This window comes from Galleria mellonella, unplaced genomic scaffold (genome assembly GCF_026898425.1).
Source record: "Galleria mellonella isolate WM207_F2 unplaced genomic scaffold, CSIRO_AGI_GalMel_v1 utg789, whole genome shotgun sequence".
In the NCBI taxonomy this organism is placed as follows: Eukaryota; Metazoa; Arthropoda; class Insecta; order Lepidoptera; family Pyralidae; genus Galleria; species Galleria mellonella.
Genome location: NW_026442155.1, coordinates 699,147 through 724,302, shown reverse-complemented (window position 1 = coordinate 724,302; position 25,156 = coordinate 699,147). Strand labels below are relative to the sequence as shown.

The 25,156-nt window shown below is 33.8% G+C and overlaps 2 protein-coding genes across 4 annotated transcripts; both read left to right on the top strand.

The window, feature by feature from the left end:
• Window positions 1-3,718: 3,718 nt before the first annotated feature.
• LOC113515033 (leucine-rich repeat-containing protein 47-like) lies at window positions 3,719-11,858 on the top strand. The gene is made up of 6 exons (XM_026899161.3): window positions 3,719-4,451; window positions 7,137-7,571; window positions 8,647-8,806; window positions 9,817-9,919; window positions 10,443-10,601; window positions 11,452-11,858. Exons 1-6 carry the CDS (start codon window positions 3,830-3,832, stop codon window positions 11,560-11,562), a joined length of 1,590 nt encoding a protein of 529 aa, XP_026754962.2. The 5' UTR covers window positions 3,719-3,829; the 3' UTR covers window positions 11,563-11,858.
• An 8,517-nt stretch (window positions 11,859-20,375) lies between these two features.
• Window positions 20,376-25,156, top strand: LOC113515020 (DNA repair and recombination protein RAD54-like). Of its 3 annotated transcripts, XM_052901704.1 has the most exons (3): window positions 20,376-20,520; window positions 21,656-21,852; window positions 22,289-25,156. In XM_052901704.1, the coding sequence occupies exon 3, from the start codon at window positions 22,722-22,724 to the stop codon at window positions 25,017-25,019; it is 2,298 nt and encodes a 765-aa protein (XP_052757664.1). In that variant the 5' UTR covers window positions 20,376-20,520; window positions 21,656-21,852; window positions 22,289-22,721; the 3' UTR covers window positions 25,020-25,156. The 3 variants fall into 3 exon arrangements, with proteins under 3 accessions (XP_052757664.1, XP_052757665.1, XP_052757663.1); XM_052901705.1 differs by having other exon boundaries at window positions 20,397-21,784; XM_052901703.1 differs by having other exon boundaries at window positions 20,397-21,852.

The window sequence follows — 25,156 nt, the reverse complement described above, 5'->3', positions numbered from 1 at the left end:
TAAAACCATACATTAATACAAATAATTATGCGATAAAAATAAACTTGTAGATTAATTGATTAAATATTTTATGTTAATTATGTAATGACATGGACTGAAAGACGATGTAGTGACAAAAATCGAAAAAGGAATGTTGCGTTGGTGCGGTCATTTGGAGAGGATGGATGAAAGAAGAATTACGAAAGAGATTTATCGAGCACGAATGAATGGAGATGTCGGTAGGGGCCGCCCTGGACGGACGTATGTTGACCAAATAGGCGACGTGCTGAAGAAGGGACAAATTAAAAGTACCCGTAACCGGCGAGCGTGTGTGAAAAGATTGGTGAATGTGGAGGAAGCGAAAGAGGTTTGTTTGAATCGAAGCATTTGGCGTTCCATTGTTTCTGCCTACCCTAATGGGAGACAGGCGTAACAGATATGTATGTATGTATGTAATGAGATTTCAGCGATTTCGTATGCATTAGACTTTCTACTGTTCCCTTCAAACATACAGTTTTTTTTTAACGGATCACAATGGAAAAGTAACCCCGCTTGCACGGGGAAAAGAAATTGTTAGTTATAAGGTCTAACAGACCTACTGCTATTAATATCTCTATCAGGTCGACCTCCGCGCTGTTTCCTCTGGAAACCGTCTGGAATTCATCATGTTGAATTAATCAATCTATTACATCACTGGTGCACCGCCTGAAATGGAATGATACCGTTCCATTTTCAACCATTAAAAAAAAAGAACCGTCTGCCTTTATATATGAATGTATATTAGCAACAATACTTATATAATACGTAGTAAATGTACCGTCTACTCAATTTTGTGTTTATCTCGTGGTTGACTGCTAGAGAACGCCATTAGATGTTAAATCCAATATATGTACATTTACTTATATAATTGTGCATTGCAGTTTAAATAAAAAAAATATTTGCTCTATGGTTACATGGTAATAAGTAAGCGGGAAAACAGAAAAACGCGGCAAGAGACTCTATGTTTAGAGATTAGTAAAAGATTTTTTTTTTTTTTATTTCAAGTAAATAGATTGATGAAATTAAAATAAGCGGGAAATATATAGTATATTATATTTTATTTAACTTTAGATTGAAATTAAAAGCCTAGCAACGCGTGAGTTGCCTGCAGCTCTCAACATAACACATAAAACCTACTTCAACATAGATACATAGCTCTTTTTAGTACATACAGCTTTATGCATATTCTTACATATATAGCTATGAACTTGCATGCTAACTTTTTTTTTATTAATATGAAACCCATCAACATCATTTCAGCCATTATCCGTCCACTGTTGGACATAAGCCTCCCTCATAGACTGCCATAAAGAACGGTCCTGAGCAGAGATCCACTGACTCCCTGCAATGCATTTCAGGCCGTCACTCGTGGGGGGTGGGCTAGTGGGGGGATCGTCATACACTGCGTTTACCCGTACGCGGTCACCGTTCAAGAACCTTTCTTCCTGATCAGTTGTCGGTTCTTCGAGCTATGTGACCACCCATTGCCACTTCAGCTTGCTTATCCTTCTGGCTATTTTGGTTCTTTTGGTTCTATTGCGGATATCCTCGTTTCGGAGTCTATCACGCAATAAAAATCATATTAATAAATATATAGGTAAACAGATGACGGTAAAATATGATTTTGCAGCAACCAAAAAGATATAAAAATCATGTAAATATTAAATTATTTAATATCCAATTTCGAGATATCTATTAAAATTAGGTAGATATTATACGCTCTATTATTATTTTTGGATATTTCCAATTACGTCAGCCGCTGATACTAATACACTAATACTATGATTAGTATAATTATGATAAATTTATCAATTAATAATTCTCTCACGCAATAGATATGAAATAAGGAATCTCGTGTCTGACAGAATACGGTAGTGAGAGATAGTGTGAATTTACTGGGTACAGAGGAATAACACCTGAGTCCTCAGCAATGGCAACGCACGGAGGGTATCGTGGGCGAAACAGTATACTCTGTTATGTTCATGGTACTGCTCATGGCTATAGGCGACGGTTACCACTTTCCATCAGGTGGGCCGTCAGCTTGTTTGCCATTCTAAGTTGTATAAAAAAAAAAGATAAAAATAAAATGGTAACCCCGCCTGTGCTATTGGTTTATGCTAGAAAAATAGCAAATACAGTTACTGTTTTCATCAAAATGAGCTCTTAAAGTTAGTTCCAGTGTGGAACTAACCAGATTGAGCCGTATAGTTAAATATTGTAATCTTAAATTATAGAGTATCTCCATAGAAATGCTTTGAGAAAAGCGTGTCAACTTTTTCATACAATTTTGCGTGATAAATAGTTATGAGTGATTCCTTTATAACTTCTATATTTATTTTGTCTTATAATTATTGCATCTTTCTTTTTAATGCGTAAACACTCATTTAATTTATTAAATAATTAAATATAAATATATCAAGATACATTATGTGCGTAAGTATATAGAACACTGATAAAAAACGAGTCAGCTGATTTGACAATTAATTGACAAAAAGTTGATCCGTTTTTGAGACTCGATACTCTATCTATATAATAAAGATTGTAATATACTAAAAAAATATTAATTTATAAAAAAGATTATATTTGAAATACTAGCGGCCCGTCCCGGCTTCGCACGGGTAGACAGTTTTACATTTAAAAAAGTGGTCATTAAGACTGCACACGCGACGGAAGCTTAGAAATGGAGTAACTTCTCCCGTTTTCCCAACATTTCCTTTCACTGCTCTGCTCCTGTTGATCGTAGCGTGATGTAAAGTATACTATAACCTCGCCAGGAGTATGAAGAATAATTGTACCAAGTTTCGTTAAAATTCGTCGAGTAGTTTTTGTTTCTATAACGAACATAGAGACAGACAGACAAAAATTTTACTGATTGCATTTTTGGCATCAGTATCGATCCCTAATCACCCCCTGATAGTTATTTTGGAAATATATTTCATATACAGAATTGACCTCTCTACAGATTTATTATAGGTATAGATAACTAAACGATTATCTATGGCAGGAAATGATATATCTCTTAATACAAGTAATCTTATAATTCATAAAATAGGTATAGCTAGGTACATGTGTCACCGTTTAATAATTATTCGATACCCAAAGAGTATATAATTACACTTTTAGATATGTACCTAATGTAATTTTACAAAGCGGAAGGGAATTATTTTTTCAACCGACTTCAAATAGAAGATTTCCAATTTGGTTGTATATTTTTTATGTTTGTTACCTCATAACTCCGTCATTTGTAAACCGATTTGGAAAATTATTTTTTTTTTTTGAAAGGAAATACTTACAAATTGGTCCCATGGAAATTTTATCACAATTGGTTTAGTAGTTTAGTTTTTAGATCAAAATAACTGGTTTTATCACAATTTATTTTTTGTGGGACACAATCTTTAGTTATTAAATAGATGAAAATGGAACAGTAAATGCCTCCTGTACTAGTAATTTAGAGTAAGGAATAATAATTGACTATAAGCCAAATCAGTTTATCACGACTTCAATATTTTTAACCCAATATATCCTCTACTAGATTAAAGACAATAATATTTAAGTTTATTTATAGAAATTTGGCCCTATTTTTAAATAGTATGAATTGGCAATACTGAACACGACTGACTGAATGACGCTTGACTACGGTTGACATTGTGACTGACAGCTATTGACATAATGACATTTCATTTAATTTCATTTCATTCATTTTGTTTCTTTTTTTATAACTGTCGTCTACCGTGTGTAATAGAAAAAAAAAATATCAAATCAATGTTAAAAGTTGTTGCTGTTATACATTTTATAAAAACAAGTGATCAAAATGAGTGTATGGCCAGAAGTTTCAACAGCCAAGGCTGAAAACCGCCACGAAATCAAATTGGCGGGAGCTGCGATTTCGAAACGCATTTCCGAAGGGGGTTTAGACAAGACCGTCTTTCAATTATCCAATTTGAATCTCTTAAATATTAGCGATACGTGTCTTATAAGTATACCAGATGACATAAAACGATTAGTTAATTTGCAATCGCTTTTATTGTTCGGCAACAAACTAGAGGTATTCAATGAAAACATAACCTCACTGACGAAATTAAAAGTGTTAGATTTGTCCAGAAATCAGATAAAAAGTGTACCCGACAGCTTGAACAATATGAAGGAACTGACTAGTATAAATTTCAGTTTCAACGCTATAGAGAACATCCCGAAAATAGGCGATTTACCAAACTTGATAAGTGTTGATGTTTCCAACAATAAGCTGAGCGCTTTCCCGGACGTGGAAAACGCTAATTTGCCACATTTAGCCGATCTGAATTTGAAAGGGAATGCTATTGAGGATCTACCGAGTTTTGTGGCTCGTAATTTGCCATCGTTGAAGAATTTTGATATTGGAGACAATCGGTTGAAGACGATTCCTGGCGAGGTAGCAACTATGTCCAAATTAAAAGGTCAGTATTATTTCTTTAAGTAACTTGATAATGAAATTCCATAACTGTATACTCCCATTAAATTATAATGTGGTAGTAGTTAGTATTAAGTTTACATGATGAACATTCAACATAACTATTCAGAAATAACTTCAATTGATATTATTGTATAAAATATGAGAACCTGTAGTTAAATATGTCCTATACAGAAAAGCTTGTATTATACCTTCTAATCATTGTTTAAAAAACATTTTTATATATTTTAGTTTCTATATGTCTTTAAAGCAGTCGCAATGCCAGACACCTATATCTGTGGGTAAAGGTGTCTCTAACAAATTGATAAACCTAACTTTCAAACATTCCCTATGAGACTGGCATAGTCACCCAGGTGTATTGAAACCTCGACAAAAATTAAAATAAAATAACCTATTTAGAATTACTTCCAATTTATATTATTGTATCAAATAAGGAAACCTGTAGGACCTAAAGAAATATGCAATATATAGAAAAAGTTGTATATTTAGTTTGTATTATACTTTATGATTATTGTTTTATAAGTTTTTATGTGTCTAATAAAATAATAAATTACAAAATATTGAAAATGAAGAAGCATGTGGGATGACAGTATATTTCATGTTTTTTTTAATGGGTGAAAATGGAATAGTAACCCCACCTGCTCTATCAGTATATGCTGGCGGGACACCAGTGAGAGGTGAAGGTGAAAGCAGGTCAGTTAGCCAATCATGAAGAATTCTGTGAGAATTAACCACTATGGTTTCCAGGGTGAACCGCGTGGAGGTCGACCTGATAGGGTATGTTGCTAACAATGGAACTTCTAGATCCCATTACTAACAATCCCTTTCCCCCCATATATTCTGTGTTGCCCATGTCTATGGTACAGTTGCCATCTTCTTTTTGTCTTTTTCTCAAGGTCCAATAGTAATCAATTGCTATGTGGTCTCAGCATAGGATGGACCTCACCCCTTATTTTAATGTGGGTGTCTTAAGAGGTGGCTAAGGTAACTTAATAGTCAAAAGAAAGATAGCACTGTCTCTTTTAAACATAATCAAAGCTTAATTGCGGTTGCCAAATATGGCGACTAATGACAAAACATTCTATTATAGAACAAATGAGGAGCAGCACAAATTAATCATGACTTTTATATTGTGAATACCTGGGTATTGCAAGTGATAACAGACTATATATTAGTACCCTACATAATAATAGAAAAAAATAATAATAAAAAGTTATAAAAGTGAGGGTAGTTCTAGTGAAACACTGATACAGAATTATTGATATAAGACCCTCCCCAAGAGAGAGACTTACATACATATCTATCACGCCTGTCTCCCATTCGGGTAGGCAGAAACAATGGAACGCCAAATGCTTCGATTCAAACAAACCTCTTTCGCTTCTTCCACATTCATCAATCAAGAGAGACTTATGTTTTTTTTTTTTTGATGGGTGAAAATGATATGGTAACCCCGCCTGCGCTAACGGGATATACTGGTGGAGCACCAGTGAAGGGTGATAGATGAGAATGAAAACAGGCCAGTTAGCCCGTCATGATGAATTCATCAGGAATTAATCATGATAGTTTCCAGGGGGAACTGCGAGGAGGTCGACCTGGTTGTGTATATTGCTAGCAATGGGATTCTCAGTCGCCATTACTAACAATTCCTTTCCCCCAGAGACTTATGTACATTATTATTATATTTGCATGCGACAAAGTACGATTACAGTACCATCACATACCATAACACTTTATCATAAAGATATGATTAAGAGAACAAAGTACAATACCAATCTCATCATCTGCCTTTAACTGTCCACTGCTGAACATAGGTCTTCCCCTTGGAAGGTTTTGCCAATAGTTGCTACACTTGGCAGATGGATTGGCAACCATAGTCAGACTTTAGAGATGTTTAAAAGAGGTGCCGCTGCCCATCCCCATATAATGGTTTTATTTTGCCATCTCCTCTCCTTAAGAGGGGAAATATGAATTTCGAAACAATAATAATAATAGTTATATACCCTGTGTTAATGATGTGCGTTTGCGTTATGATGATGAACGGATGATGTGATGATGATGATGAATAAATACTTTTGAAGTGTTGTATTGAATATAAATTTGAAGTAATGCGCTGAAGGTTGTTTTGTAAGTAAGTTACAATTTGAAACCTGAAAGGTCATATAAATTTCTCCTGCGTTATGATTGGCGTTCTCGCGATGTCGTGATGAGCGGCTCTTGGGACTGGTTGATGTTGTGTGTGATCGTCTATTAATAACTTAGCAGTCGTACATTGGCTTTACCACTGAAAATGCTTCATTATACGCAGCAGTGATGAATATTTATGGCATATTGTTAATGCTTTAACACCCTGTAATTATTTCAATTCCCAGTAAGAGATTACAGTCCACTCATCACCTCACCATCACCATCACCATCACCTTCACCATCATTGACTTCCATGTGGTTCCTCTGAAAACCATTGTAGTTAATTGTTATTGAATTTGTCATGATGGGCTAATCTGCTTTTATTCTCGCCTACACAATAGTGCAATCTACTTGTCCATTTTCACGTATTAAAAAATTAATAATAGATTGCGTATCCTCTTATAAGAAGAGAAACTTGTCCAAAAATGGGAAATTAATTATTGTACTAGTTACATTATATTTTAAAACTTCAATTAAATATTTTCAGAACTAAACTTGAAAGGCAACAAATTGTCTGATAAACGCCTCATGAAACTAGTTGACCAGTGCCGCACCAAGCAAGTCCTCGACTACATACGAGAGCACTGCCCAAAAGTGGATCAAACCCAGTCCACCGCTGGGAAGGGCAAGGGCAAGAAAGGAAAGAAACAAGAAGAACAAACAACAGAAGACAATGTTTGCGATCTGTGCCATTCAATGAAGATCTTACATGTAGAAGATGATATATTGCAAGTGAAAATCATTGATTCAGAAGTGGGGCCCGTCCGTCCATACATACTGTGCTGTATCATCACACATTTGAACTTCACCGAGGCTTTGTTCAAGAAGTTCATACAACTTCAGACGAAGTTGCACGACACTGTTTGCGACAAGAGGAATGTGGCCACCATTGCGACACATGATTTGAATAAGATTGCACCGGGTGAGTTCTTTTTTATTGAATTTTTTTTTTATACCACTGAGTTGGCAAACAAGCATACGGCCCAGGATGATACTCAGTTATTTTTTTTGTGGATGAAATGTAATGGTAATCCCGCCTGCGCTAACGGGATACGCTGGCGGAGCACCAGTGAAGGGTGACAGATGAGAATGAAAACAGGCCAGTCAGCCCATCATGATGAATTCATCAGGAATTAACCATGATAGTTTCCAGGGGGAACCACGAGGAGGTCGACCTGGCTGGATATATTGCTAGCAATGGGATTTTTAATCTCCACTACTAACAATACCTTTCCCCCCACTCAATTAATATTATTATACTTTGAAGGGAACAATTCTTTATTGTTTAACTCTTTGTTTTAATTCTATCATTTATTACCAGAGGGAGACTTTGTACTAAAGTCGTTGCTTGGGTACCTCTGTCCCATTTGTGAAGCAGTTGTGTTTGCATGGCTGTGTTTCGGTTTGAAGGGTGGGATATGGCGTGAATTTACTGGGTACAGAGGAATAACACCTGAGTCCTCAGGAATGACAGCGCATAGGGGGTATCATGGGCGAAACAGTATACTCTGTTATGTCCATGGTACTGCTCATGTCTATAGGCGACGGTTACCACTTTCCATCAGGTGGGCCGTCAGCTTGTTTGCCATTCTAAGTTGTATATAAAAAAACCTTAATACAATAATAATTAAATAATAAAAATTAATCAAAGAACTCTATAATTTAAAGAAAACCTTAGCAGAGTATTTATTTCATTTGCATTCGTTTGGTTTGTTAACATTATTTTCCATCACTAAAAATTACTTTGATATTTAAAAATTACATATCAATAGACAATATTTACTATAGTTCAAACTTTTTTTTTATCTTTTTTATTTAGAGGCTTTTATCCTATAAGGATATGTCAGCCTCATCATACCCTAATTTTATAAAATACCTCACATACTTAAAATATTGATACATAAATAAATAATACATAATATATTAGTAGTCTATTTTCATAAAGGGAAGTCTTTTTTTTAGTGTCTCTTAAATTTATTTTTCTGTAAATTTTTCAGGTGATCTTGTATACACAGCGAAAGCACCATCCCAGCTGACTCTGACTCCACTCTCGCGAGTGCGGCCCTGTACTGGAGAACAGCTCTTCCACCAGCTCACAGCTGAAGCTGAGGCTCTCCGGAAGGAGAAGAAAAGAAACGTCTTCTCCGGCATACATAAGTATGTACTGTTATTATAAAATGTGATGGTCATAATATCAATATTATAGAAAATGTCAAAATAGGCTCATCTTAATCAGTCCACTATTGGACATAACGCGCCACTAAACGCAGCCTTTATATTGTCTCTTCCATTTAATGAAGACAAAAGACGTGATTAGAAAAAACTTCAAAAAATTTTCAAAGACACTTTAAATTCATTACTTAACACACTTGTAATTCTTATTGCAAGAAATTCAATACTACTTATTTTAAAACCTCAAAATAATGATAGGGACAATAACGGGCCATTGTCCATTAAACAAACATTTATACACAATAGGAGCCACAGACAGCCCTCTATGTCGAGGCTGTTTCGACGCCGAAGAAACGGCTGCTCACGTAATCCTGTGAATGTGAGGCTGTGGCCCATCAACGTTTAGAAATCCTCGGAACGGTGAGGTCGTTCGTCGAGGCCGTGAGGCCTGTGAAGATCCCCGGAAGCTTCTGCGCTTCTGGGCGGAGCTGGGTTGGCTGTACTAGCCACGACTCATACGCACAACGGCCCAAATGAGAGGCTAAGCGCGGAAAATAGAGTTTTTTTTCACATTCACATTCACTACTTCTTTTACGTTTAAAAATTTTTTTAAATTGCATATAATTAAACATACTATAGTTGGGGGGACAGGGATTGTTAGTAATGGAGACTGAGAATCCCATTGCTAGCAATAAACCCAACCAGGTCGACCTCCTCGCGGTTCCCCCTGGAAACTAGCATGGTTAATTCCTGATGAATTCATCATGATGGGCTAACTGGCCTGCTTTCATTCTCATCTATCACCCTTCACTGGTGCTCCGCCAGCGTATCCCATTAGCGCAGGCGGGATTACCATACCATTTTCACCCATCAAAAAAGAAAAACATATTATAGTTTTCTTTCAACTTCTCAAAATTTGACTATAAGCGATGCCTCGATGGAATAAGCCTACTTTTGTACTTGTATTTTAAATCTTTTATATATAATATTTACAGATACCTGTATTTATTGGAGGGCAAGCCAAAGTACCCATGTGTGGAAGACGCCAGCGGGAAGGTCATTAGTTTCCCACCCATAACCAACAGTGAGGATACCAAGGTTTGTTTCATCATAGGATTTAGACATCATATAGGATTTATAATATGAATCTGATTTTATATATCTACTAGCTGACTCGGCAAACGTTGTTTTACCATATACGTTGTTTCAAGAACTATATATGAAAACTTGTCCTACTACAATTATTCGATCGCCATCTTGCAACCTTTTGCGAAATATAAAAATCGCGATTAAAAACCAGAGGTTAATCGTAAAAGGGTGAAAATTTGAAGTTGTATGTATTTTTCAACGCTAAATCATAATAAAATAAAAATATAAACATTTTGTCAAAAAAATAAAAAAAAAGTATAGGGGTAGGTTACCCTTATGATTGAGGGGTATGAAAAATAGATGTTGGCCGATTCTCAGACCTACTCGATATGCACACAAAATTTCATGACAATCTGTAAAGCCGTTTCGGAGGAGTTTGGTAACAAACACCATGACACGAGAATTTTATATATTAGATATTTGTAACAGTACTTCTTGTTTAATATAGATGCTTATATAATTTTAACACCAGATGTCGTACGAATCGAAGAGCATGCTAGTGGAGGTGACCTCCCATGCGTCCCTCGCCTCCTGCAAAACGGTCATGAACAAGCTACTCCAAGAGTGCCTGCTGCTCGGCATCGGAGATGACGCGCCAGACTCCGGCTACCACACGCTCACCGTCCAGCAGGTGCTTATTTTATGTATCTATCTATATGTAACAAGTAACTTTTGACAGGCAAAGGGCATTTTTTTAAAAAAATTACGCCAATCGCCGCCGTGTGGTCCCCGACATCATTCTTTGCCCCCTATGGACCATCCCTTTGTTTCCCGTGTGTGGTATAAGAAGGCGACAACATAAACAGTACATAATGATTCGTAATGATGCTTATTTTTTACTAAATACCTTGATTTATAACCATGTATAGACATGTAATATGATTTCATTTCTAAATCATTGTAAATAACAGCTACATACATACATATGTACATTTATATTATATCAGAAAAAAAAATTTTTTTTTATACAACTTTGAATGGCAAACAAGCTGACGGCCCACCCGATGGAAAGCGGCAACCGTCGCCTATAGACATGAGCAGTACCTTGGACTTAACAGAGTATACTGTTTCGCCCATGATACCCCCATGCGTTGCCATTTCTGAGGAAAAATTTCGAAAAAAAAATTCCGGGCTCATATTTATTTAAATAAAATAAAAATCGACCTGCTGGTATACTCTTGAAATTATTTATTTATTTATTTTTAGGAAAACATACAGCTAAATGACATTCAATACATAGTCGAATTATATCCACATTTGAAGATTGTAACTATACAATTGATCGATATAAAAACCGATCAATTCAATCAATGTAAAAAAGATTAAAGTATATATGTGTGTGTGTGTGTATATATATATATATATATACATATATATATATATATATATATATATATATATATATATATATATATATATATATATATATATAAAAATCCATTTACTATTGTCAACTTACCTATTACCCTTAATATTTCCAGGTAAAAATCGTGGATCCCGAAGGTAACCTCAAGAGTGTGTACCCGTCCAGAACAGACTGTGTATACGAAGACACTCCCAGTGTTAAAGTGTACAGGATGCCCAAGAAATAGACGAAGAATTACCTCCCGCATTGACCTTGAAGATCCAGTGGTAGAACCTGTTTCAGGAGCACTTAATCGAAATGTAAACAAAGAAATTTATTTATTTTATATTGCAATAATAAAATTTGTACTAATGGCGAGCTTAATGACATATAGCATGCTTTACCAGATAACCATTGGGTAAAAATAGAAAGTGTTTTAGAGCAATGATGATTAAAAAAAAAATTTAAATATAATTATTATTTACAGACATAATAATATCAATATCGCACCGAATAATATTATAAATAATATACAATATATATATTAATATATATATATATATATATATATATATATATATATATATATATATATATATAACTACATAAATAAGCTAAATTTTTCAAAAAAAAATTAACATCACAATCTTGCAAAAACAAGCAGCCATTCACACATCAACCATACTCAGCAGAGTATTGGGAGATACCATATTTGTACAAAATACACAAAATCATCACGCTCAAGACACACACCGGTCACCAACCATCCAACAGGCAACTAACACACAATACTCAACAAACATACCAGATTCATCCAACACAATGCATACACCAAACACACAAACACTCACAAATTCAGTATACACTCTAAAGAGAAGGCGAGGTAGAGGACGGACATAAAATAAAACTGGGGCATATCGTACCTTTTTTCCTGTGGGTTACAATATATATATATATAATAATATAAGTCGAGATATATATATATATATATATATATATATATATATATATATATATATATATATATATATATATATATATATATATATATATATATATATATATATATATATATATATATATACATACACATATATATGCATACACATATATGTTGTAAGTAATCCAAATAAAAAATAAATAAGTTAAAATTTTGAACAAAGAAAATAGTAAGGGGATTTTCTGACAGTAAAATTGATTCGATAATAAAAAAAAAGTACAAAACAAACAAATTTGTTATACAGATTTTGCTCTGAAAAAAGCTTTACTTGTATCGTAACAACAAAAAAAAAACGACTAGCTATTCATCCTGACTTTATACGGGTAGATAAAATTTTCGAAAATAAATTTATAAATGTATTTAAAAGTGTATTAACAAGAATATTTGTTTGCAGTAAATAAATAAATAATGTAAAATATTATATGTTACTCGCAAGTAAGATGACTTTCTATAGGAGAAAGAATAAAAAAATCGTTTGAGTCTCTCTATTATCAAGTAATAATATAAAAGTAACTATTTAACCACAACAGTTTTCAATATTTTTCACCATTCATAATTACATTTCTGTTTTACCAAAGCACTTGACTGACAGAGAATGCTATATAGCATTAAACCCGCCGTTTCTACCAAAAATTTTTTTGTAAAGTGGTCAATAAATAATAAATAAATAAAAAATTGTAAGTACCCTACCAGTTTCGCGGTTTAAAAGCATTTTCTGAAATAATTTGGACAAAACATTGCTTACATTTTGATTAAGTTCAATTGAAACAAACTATAATTCTGTATATCTGAATTTATTTTGTTAACTTGCTTGGTTGTGTGGCTACACACAGGACATGGCTACATATTATGGTATATCATACCATAATATGTAGCCATGTCCTGTTTGTTTATGAATCCACCATAGTGGCCTCCAGTCCCATGATACACATTTTGTATATATATTTACATCACACTTAATTAAGGTCACCATAATATAGAATGTCCATTTAATTTTGTATTTTTGACTTTATTTTTTTATTATAAATTATTAATATTAGAAAATATTAAATCATTCAAGCATCTTTCGGCTGGACTCAACTGTAATACCATACAAGAATTATTATGGAGTTTTTTTTTATTGGTAGAAAATGGTATGGTAACCCCGCCTGCGCTAACGGGATACGCTGGCGGAGCACCAGTGAAAGGTAATAGATGAGAATGAAAACAGGCCAGTTGGCTCATCATGATGAATTCATCAGGAATTAATCATGATAGTTTCCAGGAGAAACAGCGAGGAGGTCGACCTGGTTGGGTATATTGCTAGCAAAGGGATTCTCAATCTCCATTACTAACAATCCCTTTCCCCCCTATTATTATTGAGTTAATAGGGTCAAATCTGAAGCGTCCTTTAAACCTATCTCTAAAATTTTTATTTTGTATCACAATAAAATGTATGTAATCTAAGAATTGTATGTAAATTTCTATTTATTTAATTAAAAATTATTATAAATTTACGATGAATACATATAACAGTTATTATTATTATTATTTATTTATTTTAACTATAACATTTAAGTCGATCGGTACACATGTATGACTGTAACTACTAATGAACTGTCAGTTGTTCTCATATTGGGTTTGCTGGAGGAAATCTCTATTGGAGATAAGCTCGCCTTTGTGCACTATTATGTTTGTTTTTACATTTCAATAACCTTTTGTGTATAATAAAAAATAAAAAAAATAAAGAACAGTAAATTCGTGAAACTATCAAAATATTTGGTTAAAAGATAGGTTCAAAAAAATAACGCCATAGAATCGGCCCCCAATATTGTATGAAACTTGAACAGTAAGCATACAGTGTTTTCTGTGACGACTGGTGCTGTTCATGTTTATAGGCGACTGTTACATATCATCAGGTAGGCTGTCAGATCGTTAGCCATATTTTTTTTTTTAATTTAACAAACCGCAGTCTTGAGTCCAGCTAACAGATGGAGTAAAAAGTATTTGCATTATTTTAACAACGAGTTCTATCAAGGAAACCTGATAATTGGTTATTTTCTGTAAATATGCGAAGTCCTTATTTTGTTATCGTTTTTCGAGCGATGTTTCTTTTAAAAATTTCTTCTGTTTCGTTGATAGAACACTCGCGTAAATGAATGCTAATGATTTTAATTTCTAATTATAAATAGTTTTGTCGGTTTTTTTCTTGTGTGCTATATTATTAGTTAAATATTGACTATCACAAAAATGACAAACACCGAATGGGAATTTTGAAATGTCATTATACATACATACATATCCGTCACGCCTGTCTCCCATTAAGGTAGGCAGAAACAATAGAACGTTAAATGCTTCGATTCAAACAAACCTCTTTCGCTTCTTCCACATTCATTAATCTTTTCATACACGCTCGCCGGTATGAAAAGATGTCATTAAATGTCATTATCTCTAAAATATAAGTTTTAAAAGTATTATACTATGGACCACCAAGATATAAGGAGTTTTGATTCGCGCCTAAAAAAAGGCATGGATAAAGTTGGTGTTGCCACTACTCTAAAATAAAAATTTCAATTTGACATCAATGTAAAATTTCTACTAGATTTAAGTTAAAATTATTATAAATTTAATTTATGATGGTCATAAAACAATAATTTCATCAAATTGTCAATTTAAAAATATTAAATTAAGAGATATGTTTAAGAAAATAGTGCCTCAAAATAGGCCACAGTGATTGCTATAAAAATATGTTACTAGTCCATACAAAATTCCCATAACTTTAGATTCATACTGGTCCTAGATTCATGATTTTGTTATTAAATTGAAATTTTGGTTTTAAAGACAAACATGTTACAGATTCCTTCGTAATGTTATCAGAATGTTTACGTATGCGTTAATGAAGTAATTTAAACATCTCAATGTATTACTGTTCGTGATAGGCCGTCCTAGCAATCGCGGTACCGGTTTACTCTCCCCCACTCTCCACTGCACTCCCTTGCTCGCCTGCAAACTGCAGATCAACTACACATGGCGCGCGTGTAAATATCAACATAGTATATATTATCTGTGACATATTTAAATATACTCGCCATTTTTTCATCAAAATATTTAAAGTAAATTAAATTTTAATTACCGATATTGTTTCTAAAAAAATCTTTAATTGTGACAAAATTAATACCAACACTGGAGTCGTTTGGTAATCGTCAAATTGGTTCAAAATTCGCAAATGTGTCACAAGATTGTCTCATCAGATTGCTCACCACTTAAAGAAATTAATTCACCAATATCTATGACAATTGCCAAGTTGGCCTATCTTGAACAACATAACTCTAACCAGCATATTGTAGGCATATAAAAGAAGAAAAATTGTATCTATGGTTTTTCTTTAAGCCAAAATTTGCTAAAACTTCAATTACTTCTGTCTGGTCGTCGGTCTTAAATAAATGTATAAACATATAACAAGATATGTAATATTACATGTAATATTGCTTCATACATTTTAATACACAAGCAAATTAATGACTGTACAGCATACTGCAGCAAAGTTACAGTGCATTATCTAATCCGCTTCAATGCATATTGTATTATGCATACTATAAAATCCTGATTCGATTTTTTTTTATGTTTAATTATATACTTACACTGCACAAGTGAAACTTAATATTTTCAAATTGTCTGTGATCTATGTACCAATTCATCGATGTCACACATCAAGATGAAATCTTAAAGTAAGTGGAAGTTTTGTTTTGTTGTTTTTTTAATAAAGTATTTTTGTAATTCTATGTATTTCTTTTATTTTAATTTTCTTGTCACCAACAAGTCCTTGAGAGTGTTCATTTCTTAGACAGCACAGCGACGCCTGTTTATTTACTATATTGCACTACTTAAAGAATACTACAAAGATAAACACTTGTGGAGTATAAAAGGCGATTTTTTTTTATACAACTTAGAAAAGCAAACAAGCTGACGGCCCACCTGATGGAAAGTGGTAACCGTCGCCTATAGACATGCGCAGTACCGTGGACATAACAGACATCTTAACGCTAAAGTAATCTCTTCCAGACAACATTTGGATAAAGGAGAAGGAAAGTATATTGAAATAAAATTTAATTTTGATCCCTTAATGTACATATTTTAGATTATTGATTATCAAGTTATAATTCGTGTTTGAACCGTGAAGCAGTTGTGTTTGCATGGCTGTGTTTCGGTTTGTAGGGTGGGATATGGCGTGAATTTACTGGGTACGGAGAAATAACACCTGAGTCCTCAGGAATGGCAACGCATGGGGGGTATCATGGGCGAAACAGTATACTCTGTTATGTCCATGGTACTGCTCATGTCTATAGGCGACCGTTACCACCTTCCATCAGTTGGGCCGTCAGCTTGTTTGCCATTCTAAGTTGTATAAAAAAAAAGTAATAAATACTTTCTACTGGAATGATAATTTGATATTATTATATTTTTTATTATTATATTTATTTACAGTAAAAATATAGATATACTGGAGATCAGAATATGTAGGCTGAATCATAAAACAAAGAATATTCTTAGAATATATATACTACGACTATTATTTAACAATAAACTAGAGAATAAATTTTGTACACTACATGATATTAGCATAGTTTTTTTTTTTTTTATTGGGTGATAATGGTATGGTAACCCTGTCTGTGCTATCGGTATACACTAGAGGGGCACCAATGATAGATGACTGATGAGGATGAAAGCAGGTACTGCCTAGCCCATCGTGACGAATTCAACTAAAATTAGCCACGGTTTCCAGGGGAATCACGTGGAGATCGACCTGACAGGTTATATTACTAGTATTGGGGCTATTTTACCCCATTACTAATAATCCCTTCCCCAGCATCAGCATAGTTTAGAATGGCCAATCCTTTACGTGTAGATAACTGTGTAATATACTCTGTGGCCCCTTGTCGACGCTTGTAACAAGTGTGTAAATCGAACATTGTTTTTTTTTTTAGTACGTTTGTTCCGTTTGGAACAGGCTAAGGTCGGAGACCATGCTGCCTAGTCTTCAAGAAGATAATTTGTCTGGAATTTTATTTTTCTAATGTCGCTTCAATTATTGTCATAATCTTCAATATTTCATTTGTCAAATCCGGTAAGTACATTTTCATAAATATCTTTTCTTGAGTTTTCTTAAACCAGTGGATTTATCAAATTAAAAATAAATAATTATAAAAAATCATTGTCTTGCAATTCAATAAAAGTATTCTTATAGCTCCTTGAATGTTGTAGTAATATAAGTGAAAATAGCTTTGAAACAAGAAGGAAATCTTAAGAGAATCGGGATTGAGTGCGGGATATTTTCGGGTTTTTTGAAGATAATCCTAAGTTCGTCAAACATAATGTGTCTTTGAATGACAAATTCAGAGCAATCAAAAAAAAGGTGATGTAGAGTTTGGGCTGTATTTGAGTTACACCATGTGCATGATGGGGAAGCGATCATGCCCATTCGGTGCAGGTGTTCGTTGAAATGTCCGTGGCCGATTCGTAATCTACAAATATTGGTGTAAAATTTTCTGTTTGTGTCCTTTCCTTTGCAGAACCACGGTTTTCCAATACGCCAATTAATTTTGCGGTACCATTTGCCTTTAGTCTGTAATATTTGAGTCCAATGCTCCTCCCATTTAGTTGTAACGATTTTATGTATTCCAATACTACAATCTGAGTAACAAAGGGGTAAATCTTGAACACGAGCAGCACTTGAATTAATAATTTTAGCCAAAGTGTCTACTTGTTCATTCCCAAACACTCCAATATGTGAAGGGGTCCAGATGAAGATAATATCTTTTCCATATATAGTACAGAGATGATAATATTTATTACGAATTTCTTGAATTAAGTAGTTTGATGATGAAATGAATGTGTTATTTTTTAATGCCATAAGAACACTCATACTATCTGTAATTATAATCCATTTCGAATATAGTACCTGTTTTTCTATGTATTCTAATGCTAAAAATATAGCTTTTGCTTCTGCTGTGTAAATACTAGCCAAAGTTGAAATTTTATAACCGTGACCAAATCTATTTGACAAATCGTAAAAAGCCACTGAAGTGCTAAGTGCATTTTTGGAACCATCTGTATATATCTGCCTGTAGTCAATAAATTCTGATAAAGTCTCATACATATCGTGCTTTTCTTTTATGTCTTTACGTATAACAATTTTGATTTTACAGAACTTACTCTCATAAAGGCCATTATAACAAGGAAGTATCTTACTACTATAGATGTTATATTCATCTCGTAAATTCAAATCATTGACAATAGTTTTATTCAAAAACATAGAAATGGGGCAATTTAATAATTTGAGTATGAGTGGGTTATTGGAAACTGAAAAAACTTTGAAGAGAAATTTGAGTTTTAGGTATTCGAAACGAAGAAGGATAGGAGGCAAATTACATTCTACTTGCATTGAGATAATTGGAGAAGTATACATAGCACCTAAAATAAGTCTTAAATTCATATTTTGAATTTTTTCGAGTTTTTCTACTAATTTATGTTCTGAGGCATAACAAAAGAAAGCGTAATCAAAATTACTTCTAACAAGAGATTTGTAAAGTAAAAGGATAATTTTAGGATCAGCTCCCCAGTTACGACCAATTACAGATCTTATTATATTAGTGGCTCTTAAAGCACGATCTACTAAGCAATCAACGTATAGATCCCATTTTAAATTTTGATGAAAAATTACCTCCAGAAATTTAACGCTACAGTCTGTTGGAAGAGTTTGATTATTATATATAATATTCATTAATGGAACATATTTATGAACTTGATGAAAAACAACTACTTTACTTTTGGTTAAACTAATATCGAGGGAAAGAAGAGAAAAATATTTCTCAAGTCTTTTTAATGACTCATTTAACACTAATTGCATATCAATAATATTCTTTCCTTTTATATAAATTAATAAATCATCGGCAAATTGCAAGTTGTTCACACTGTTTCCTAAAATTGAATTAAGTTTATAGATATATAAAATATATAGTAGCGGGCTTAGAATACCACCTTGACATACTCCTTTAGAGCTTAACCTAGGTCCTATTAATTTACTATTTACTTTAACATACACTTCTCTATTACTAAGAAAATTATAAATCCATTCGATAAGTTTCATTGGAAGAAATGAGGATAAAATCGAAGATAGAACTGTTAAATTTACATTGTTAAAAGCTCCTACGACATCTAAAAAAACAGATAGAACATATTCATCGTTATTCAAAGCAGTACTAAGGTCGACATAGAAGTTCGCTAAACTTTCGCGCGCTGAATATCCACGGCGAAAACCAAATTGATTCGATGGTAATATACTATTACTTTCAATAAAGAACTCTAAACGCTGTTTAATTAATTGTTCGAATAATTTGCCTGCACAGGACGTCAATGTTATAGGTCTATAGGAGTCGAAATTTGTAGGATCTTTACCGGGTTTAATTACTGGAATCAAACAATCCATTTTCCATTCTGGTGGGATAATACAGTCCTTCCATAAATCGTTAAAAATTTGTAAGAGTTTAGTAAGGTTTATTTTATTCAGCAATCGAAACATATTGTATGTTAAGCGATCAAGGCCACTAGCTGTATCTTTTCTAGATTTTACTGCACTGGATATTTCATCAATTGAGAATGGGTCAGTGAGAAATTTTGGGCATGAATTAACAGAATTAAACTGTTTGTCATCAAAAGATGAGTGTACAAAATCAGGAGTATATTTGCGTAAAAAATCATTGACCCATGATATATCTTTAAAATGATTTTGACGATGTTTTGAATTTAGTTTTCTCATATTTTGCCAAACAGTGGAAATTGGTGTTAATCTATTAAATTTGGAACAAAATTCCTGCCACCCCTGTTGTCTTACTTGCTTAATTACTAACTTTTTAACAGCTTGAACTCTTTTAAAATTTATGTAATTATCGAGAGTTGGATTTTGTTTAAACCTAAGGTAAGCCGCTTTACTATCATTGACAGCTGTCGCACACCTGTTATTCCACCAAGGTACTGCAATATGTTTGTGCCTCTTTGAAGTATTTGCACCGCTATTTGATAAGTTCCTACGTGGAACGGAACGTTCCACAGCTGTCAAAATAATTTTACAGAACCTATTGTAATTGTTTAAGGGTTCATTGACATCATACTCGAAATCCAAAAGTAATTGATTAACAGTTTCAGAATAAAGATCCCAATTAACGAGACGTAGGTTTATACGATTTAACAAAAGTTTATTAACTTCATCTATAGGAGCATGTTGTTCACCTGACGGAGTTGATGAAGAGTTCTTTGTGTTTATTTTAGTAAAAGTCGGCAGGTGATAACTTCCTAACGGATCATCATGAACCGACCACTCGCATTTTAATGATATGGATGGGGATACCATAGTTAAATCAAGGCCATTGGGTCTCCAAATATGAGAGCCAACAGTAGTAACTTGCTTATCATTTAATAGTACCAAATTACATTCATCTAAACAATCAAGAATGTCTTTACCTCTTGTATTAGTGGAGGTACAACCCCACATAGTATGATGTGCATTTAAATCTCCAGATATGATAGTGGGTTTAGGAAGAGACTCCAAAAAGAACTTAAATTTGGCTTTAGTAAAACTAGGTGTACTATTGGTAGGACAGTAAATACTGGCAACTGAATACCAAGAATTATTAACTTCAATACTAATAGCTATAGTTTGCAAAGAATTGTCGAAAAAAGAGTGAAGTTTTTTATATCTAATACTATTATGTTAAATAATCGCTACTCCATTGTGGTTATTACCACAATCATTTCGTTCTATACAATAATCTTTAATTTTTAATTTGTAATGTGGTTTTAGCCAAGTTTCTGAGATGAGAGCAATGTGAATATGATGTTCATTTAAAAATTGTGTAAAAATATGTCGATTGCTCAGTAGGCTCTGAGCGTTCCACTGTATGATAGTTAATTGGTCTCGATTGAATTTTGTGAAATAGGTCTATTACCAAAAGTATCATATAACACATTCAAAACACTTTTAGTGTTAATAGATGTGTTCTTTGTGTTATGTAGTGAAATAAGTTTGATTATGCTTTCTATTAAAAGTGATAAACTCTTGTTATCAGAATTTAGAATTGAAATTAGGTCTACATTTTTTTTAGGTTTGTTACCCAGTTTAGGAAATATTTCAGTGCTAAGTATATCTCCAAAAGAAGCAGGTCTGAATTTAGATCTATTTTCAGCAATTTTCTTTTGTTTAACAGGGCATTGCGGTGATACACTTGTGTGATTTCCATTGCAGTGTACACAAATAGCGTTTTCCATTCCAGTTGTACAAGTTTTATAATTATGCTCACCTTTGCAGATGCTGCAACGCTCAGAATTCTTACAGAATTTAGCTAAATGTCCATACCTCAAGCACCGTAGCATTGTTTAACTGGTGGTATATATGGAGTGACATTGTGGCGCCAACCTCCAATATCCAGATATTCAGGTAATACAGATGCAGCAAAAGTAATTGTCACGGTTAGAGTTGGCTGTAACACATATCCATGAGTCAAGGTATTTTTTCTTAAAATTCTTTTAATAGCAATAATTTTCTTAGAACTCGATATCATAGTATATATTTTTTTATTAGATATATTTGTAGGTACATTTCTAATAACGCCTGTAACTTCTGTTGAAGAAGCAGGAATACTGGCCTTAAAATGGTAGTCATTTAAAAAAGTTTTATTATTTAAAAAAGCATTGGCTAAGTCTGGCTTTTGAAAGTATACTCCGATTTTGAATTTATTTATAGATCTAAGATAAGTTACCCCTTTATTAAATCGTTTTAAACAGGAGGAGAGTGAGAGCAAGTCTCTGGATCCAATGGTTTTCTGACTATCTGAGGATTCTACAAAGACAACAAATTCTGTCCCAGGGGATTCCTCGGGATATCTTCTAATATAATCTGTGACGTAGTAAGGTTTATACTTATCGGCCTTATCAATTTCAGATTCTGAGTCAGTAGAAGTATCTTCCGAATATATATCCTTGTCATTACAAGGTTCATGGTCTACATCACCTGAATCGTCATCTTTTTTTTCCTTTTTCTACAACTGCGCTTCCCCATGAATGCTAATTATATTACTGTCGCTGAATTTAGTGAAAATATAATATTTTATTCAATAATAAGAATTGATAGAGATAGTTTTAATAAATTAATAAAAAAAATTTAAAAAACCCGCTTGTTCTTATTCGAGTTTCCCGCCTTTCCGAACATTGTATAGTTGACAATTATCTTGTTTTGACAGATTTAAACTTTTGACATTTAGTAATTTGAATTTGACAAGTTAAGCTAACAATAACAATTTTGAATTTGGAATTGTTTTGTAAAAAGTTTATTTCATCACTTTTTTTCCTAATGGTGCTCTAATATTACTATTATAATGAGACGTAGCTTAGCGCCGAGTCAAATCGGCTCTGGCGACAACGTATTCAAAAGTCCTTTACTAAATTCAAAACGAAAAAAGCGGGAATGTGCACGAATTCCGCTCGCTCAGAAATCTCCTTCGCAAACGATGTCTTCCTCGGAACACGAGAATTTAATCAGACAGATATTAAGTAAACCCTTCAAGGTACCTATACCGAATTATGTTTCATCGTATTGTAGTAAAAGTTTGGGCCTAAAACGTAGTCAAGTGAGACGGGCGCTACACGATCCGGACGAGCCGAACGCACTAGTTTTATATCGCCCTCCGTATATACCTGAACACGAGAAAATGAAAATGAGCCCTAACGACATAAAAGTAGCAGTTGTCGTCGATCCAGTATTAGGAAATATATTGAGACCTCACCAGAGAGAAGGGGTGGCCTTTATGTACGACTGTGTTACAGGAAAACAGATTGAGAATGCGTATGGATGTATAATGGCCGATGAAATGGGTTTAGGTAAGACATTACAGTGTATCACTCTGCTTTGGACTCTTTTACGACAAGGGCCCGAGTGCAAGCCAACGATCTGTAAAGCTATCATTGTTTGTCCTAGTAGTTTGGTAAAAAATTGGTACAATGAAATACAAAAATGGCTTGGACAGAGAATAAATGCGCTGCCAATGGATGGCGGTTCTAAAGCGGAGATAACCTTGAAGTTGCAGCAATTCATGAATACTTACTCAGCAACTCGAGTGGCCACACCAGTTTTGATAATTTCATATGAAACATTTAGGATATACTCCAATATACTACATTCATCTGAGGTTGGTTTAGTTTTATGCGATGAAGGGCACAGACTGAAAAATAGTGAGAATCAAACCTACCAAGCATTGATGGGTTTGAAAGCTAAAAGAAGGATACTAATTTCGGGAACTCCAATTCAGAATGATCTAACAGAATATTTCAGTTTGGTGCACTTTGTTAATGAAGGTATACTTGGCACTGCTCAAGAGTTTAAAAAGAGGTATGAGAATGCTATTCTGAAAGGACAGGATGCCCTAGCAACCCCTCAGGAAAGGGAAAGAGCACAAGAGTGTCTTCAAACACTGACCTCCATTGTCAATAAATGCATGATCAGAAGGACAAGCACGCTACTCACTAAATATCTACCAGTGAAGTTTGAACAAGTCATTTGTGTTAAAATGACTCCACTGCAGACAGAAATATATAAGAATTTCATTAATTCTGATGCTATTAGAAACAAATTCACAGGCACTGGAGAGAAGAGCAACACACTCAGTGCTCTATCCAATATCACAACACTTAAGAAATTATGTAATCACCCTGATTTAGTTTATGATAAAATTATGGAAAGATCTGAAGGGTTTGAGAAAGCCAGAGATCTGTTACCGACCAATTATGATATTAAAGATGTTAAACCAGAATATTCTGGTAAACTCATGATTCTCGATTGTATATTAGCTAATCTGAAGACAAATACAGATGACAAAATTGTCTTAGTGTCAAATTATACACAGACTTTGGACTTATTTGAGAAATTATGTAGGAAACGCTGTTACCAGTATGTGAGATTGGATGGTTCTATGACCATAAAGAAAAGGGCTAAAGTTGTCGAGAGCTTTAACAATAAGGAATCGAAGGAATGGATATTTATGTTGAGCTCAAAAGCTGGTGGATGTGGTTTGAATTTGATTGGTGCGAACCGTTTAATCATGTTTGATCCGGACTGGAATCCAGCTAACGATGAGCAAGCTATGGCCAGAGTTTGGCGTGACGGACAGAAGAAACCTTGTTACATTTACAGACTTCTAGCAACTGGTACTATTGAAGAGAAGATATTTCAAAGGCAGGCCCACAAGAAAGCACTGAGCGACACAGTTGTTGATCAGAATGAGGATGCTTTACGTCACTTCACATCAGAAGACCTCAAAGACTTGTTCCGTTTAGAGGAAAACACTCTATCAGATACGCACAGCAAGTTTAAGTGTAAGAGATGTGTGAACAATATCCAAGTAACATTGCCTCCGGAAAATTCTGATTGCACATCAGATCTGTCTAATTGGTACCATTGTGCCGATAAGAAAAGCTTGGCTGATCTTGTCCTGAAGCAGTGTTGGGATTTAGCTAAGAGTATTTCCTTTGTTTTCCACCATCGATCTGCTCCAACGGAGGCAAAGAATGAAAACAGTGAAGAAGAGAAGGAGAATATTCAAGAACGGAAGAGAAGAAAGATAGATCATGATGAAGATTACTCTGAGCCTGATGATAGTGCTGATGAGGATTATGTGTAATATTTTATATCATTTTGGTGGATTTGGTCGACATTTTTTCTGATTTAAGGATTTCATAATTAGTTGATTGTAAATATATTTTAGTTAAATTATGGAGAACATGATTGCAGGAAGTTTAATTATCAATAATGTTGAAA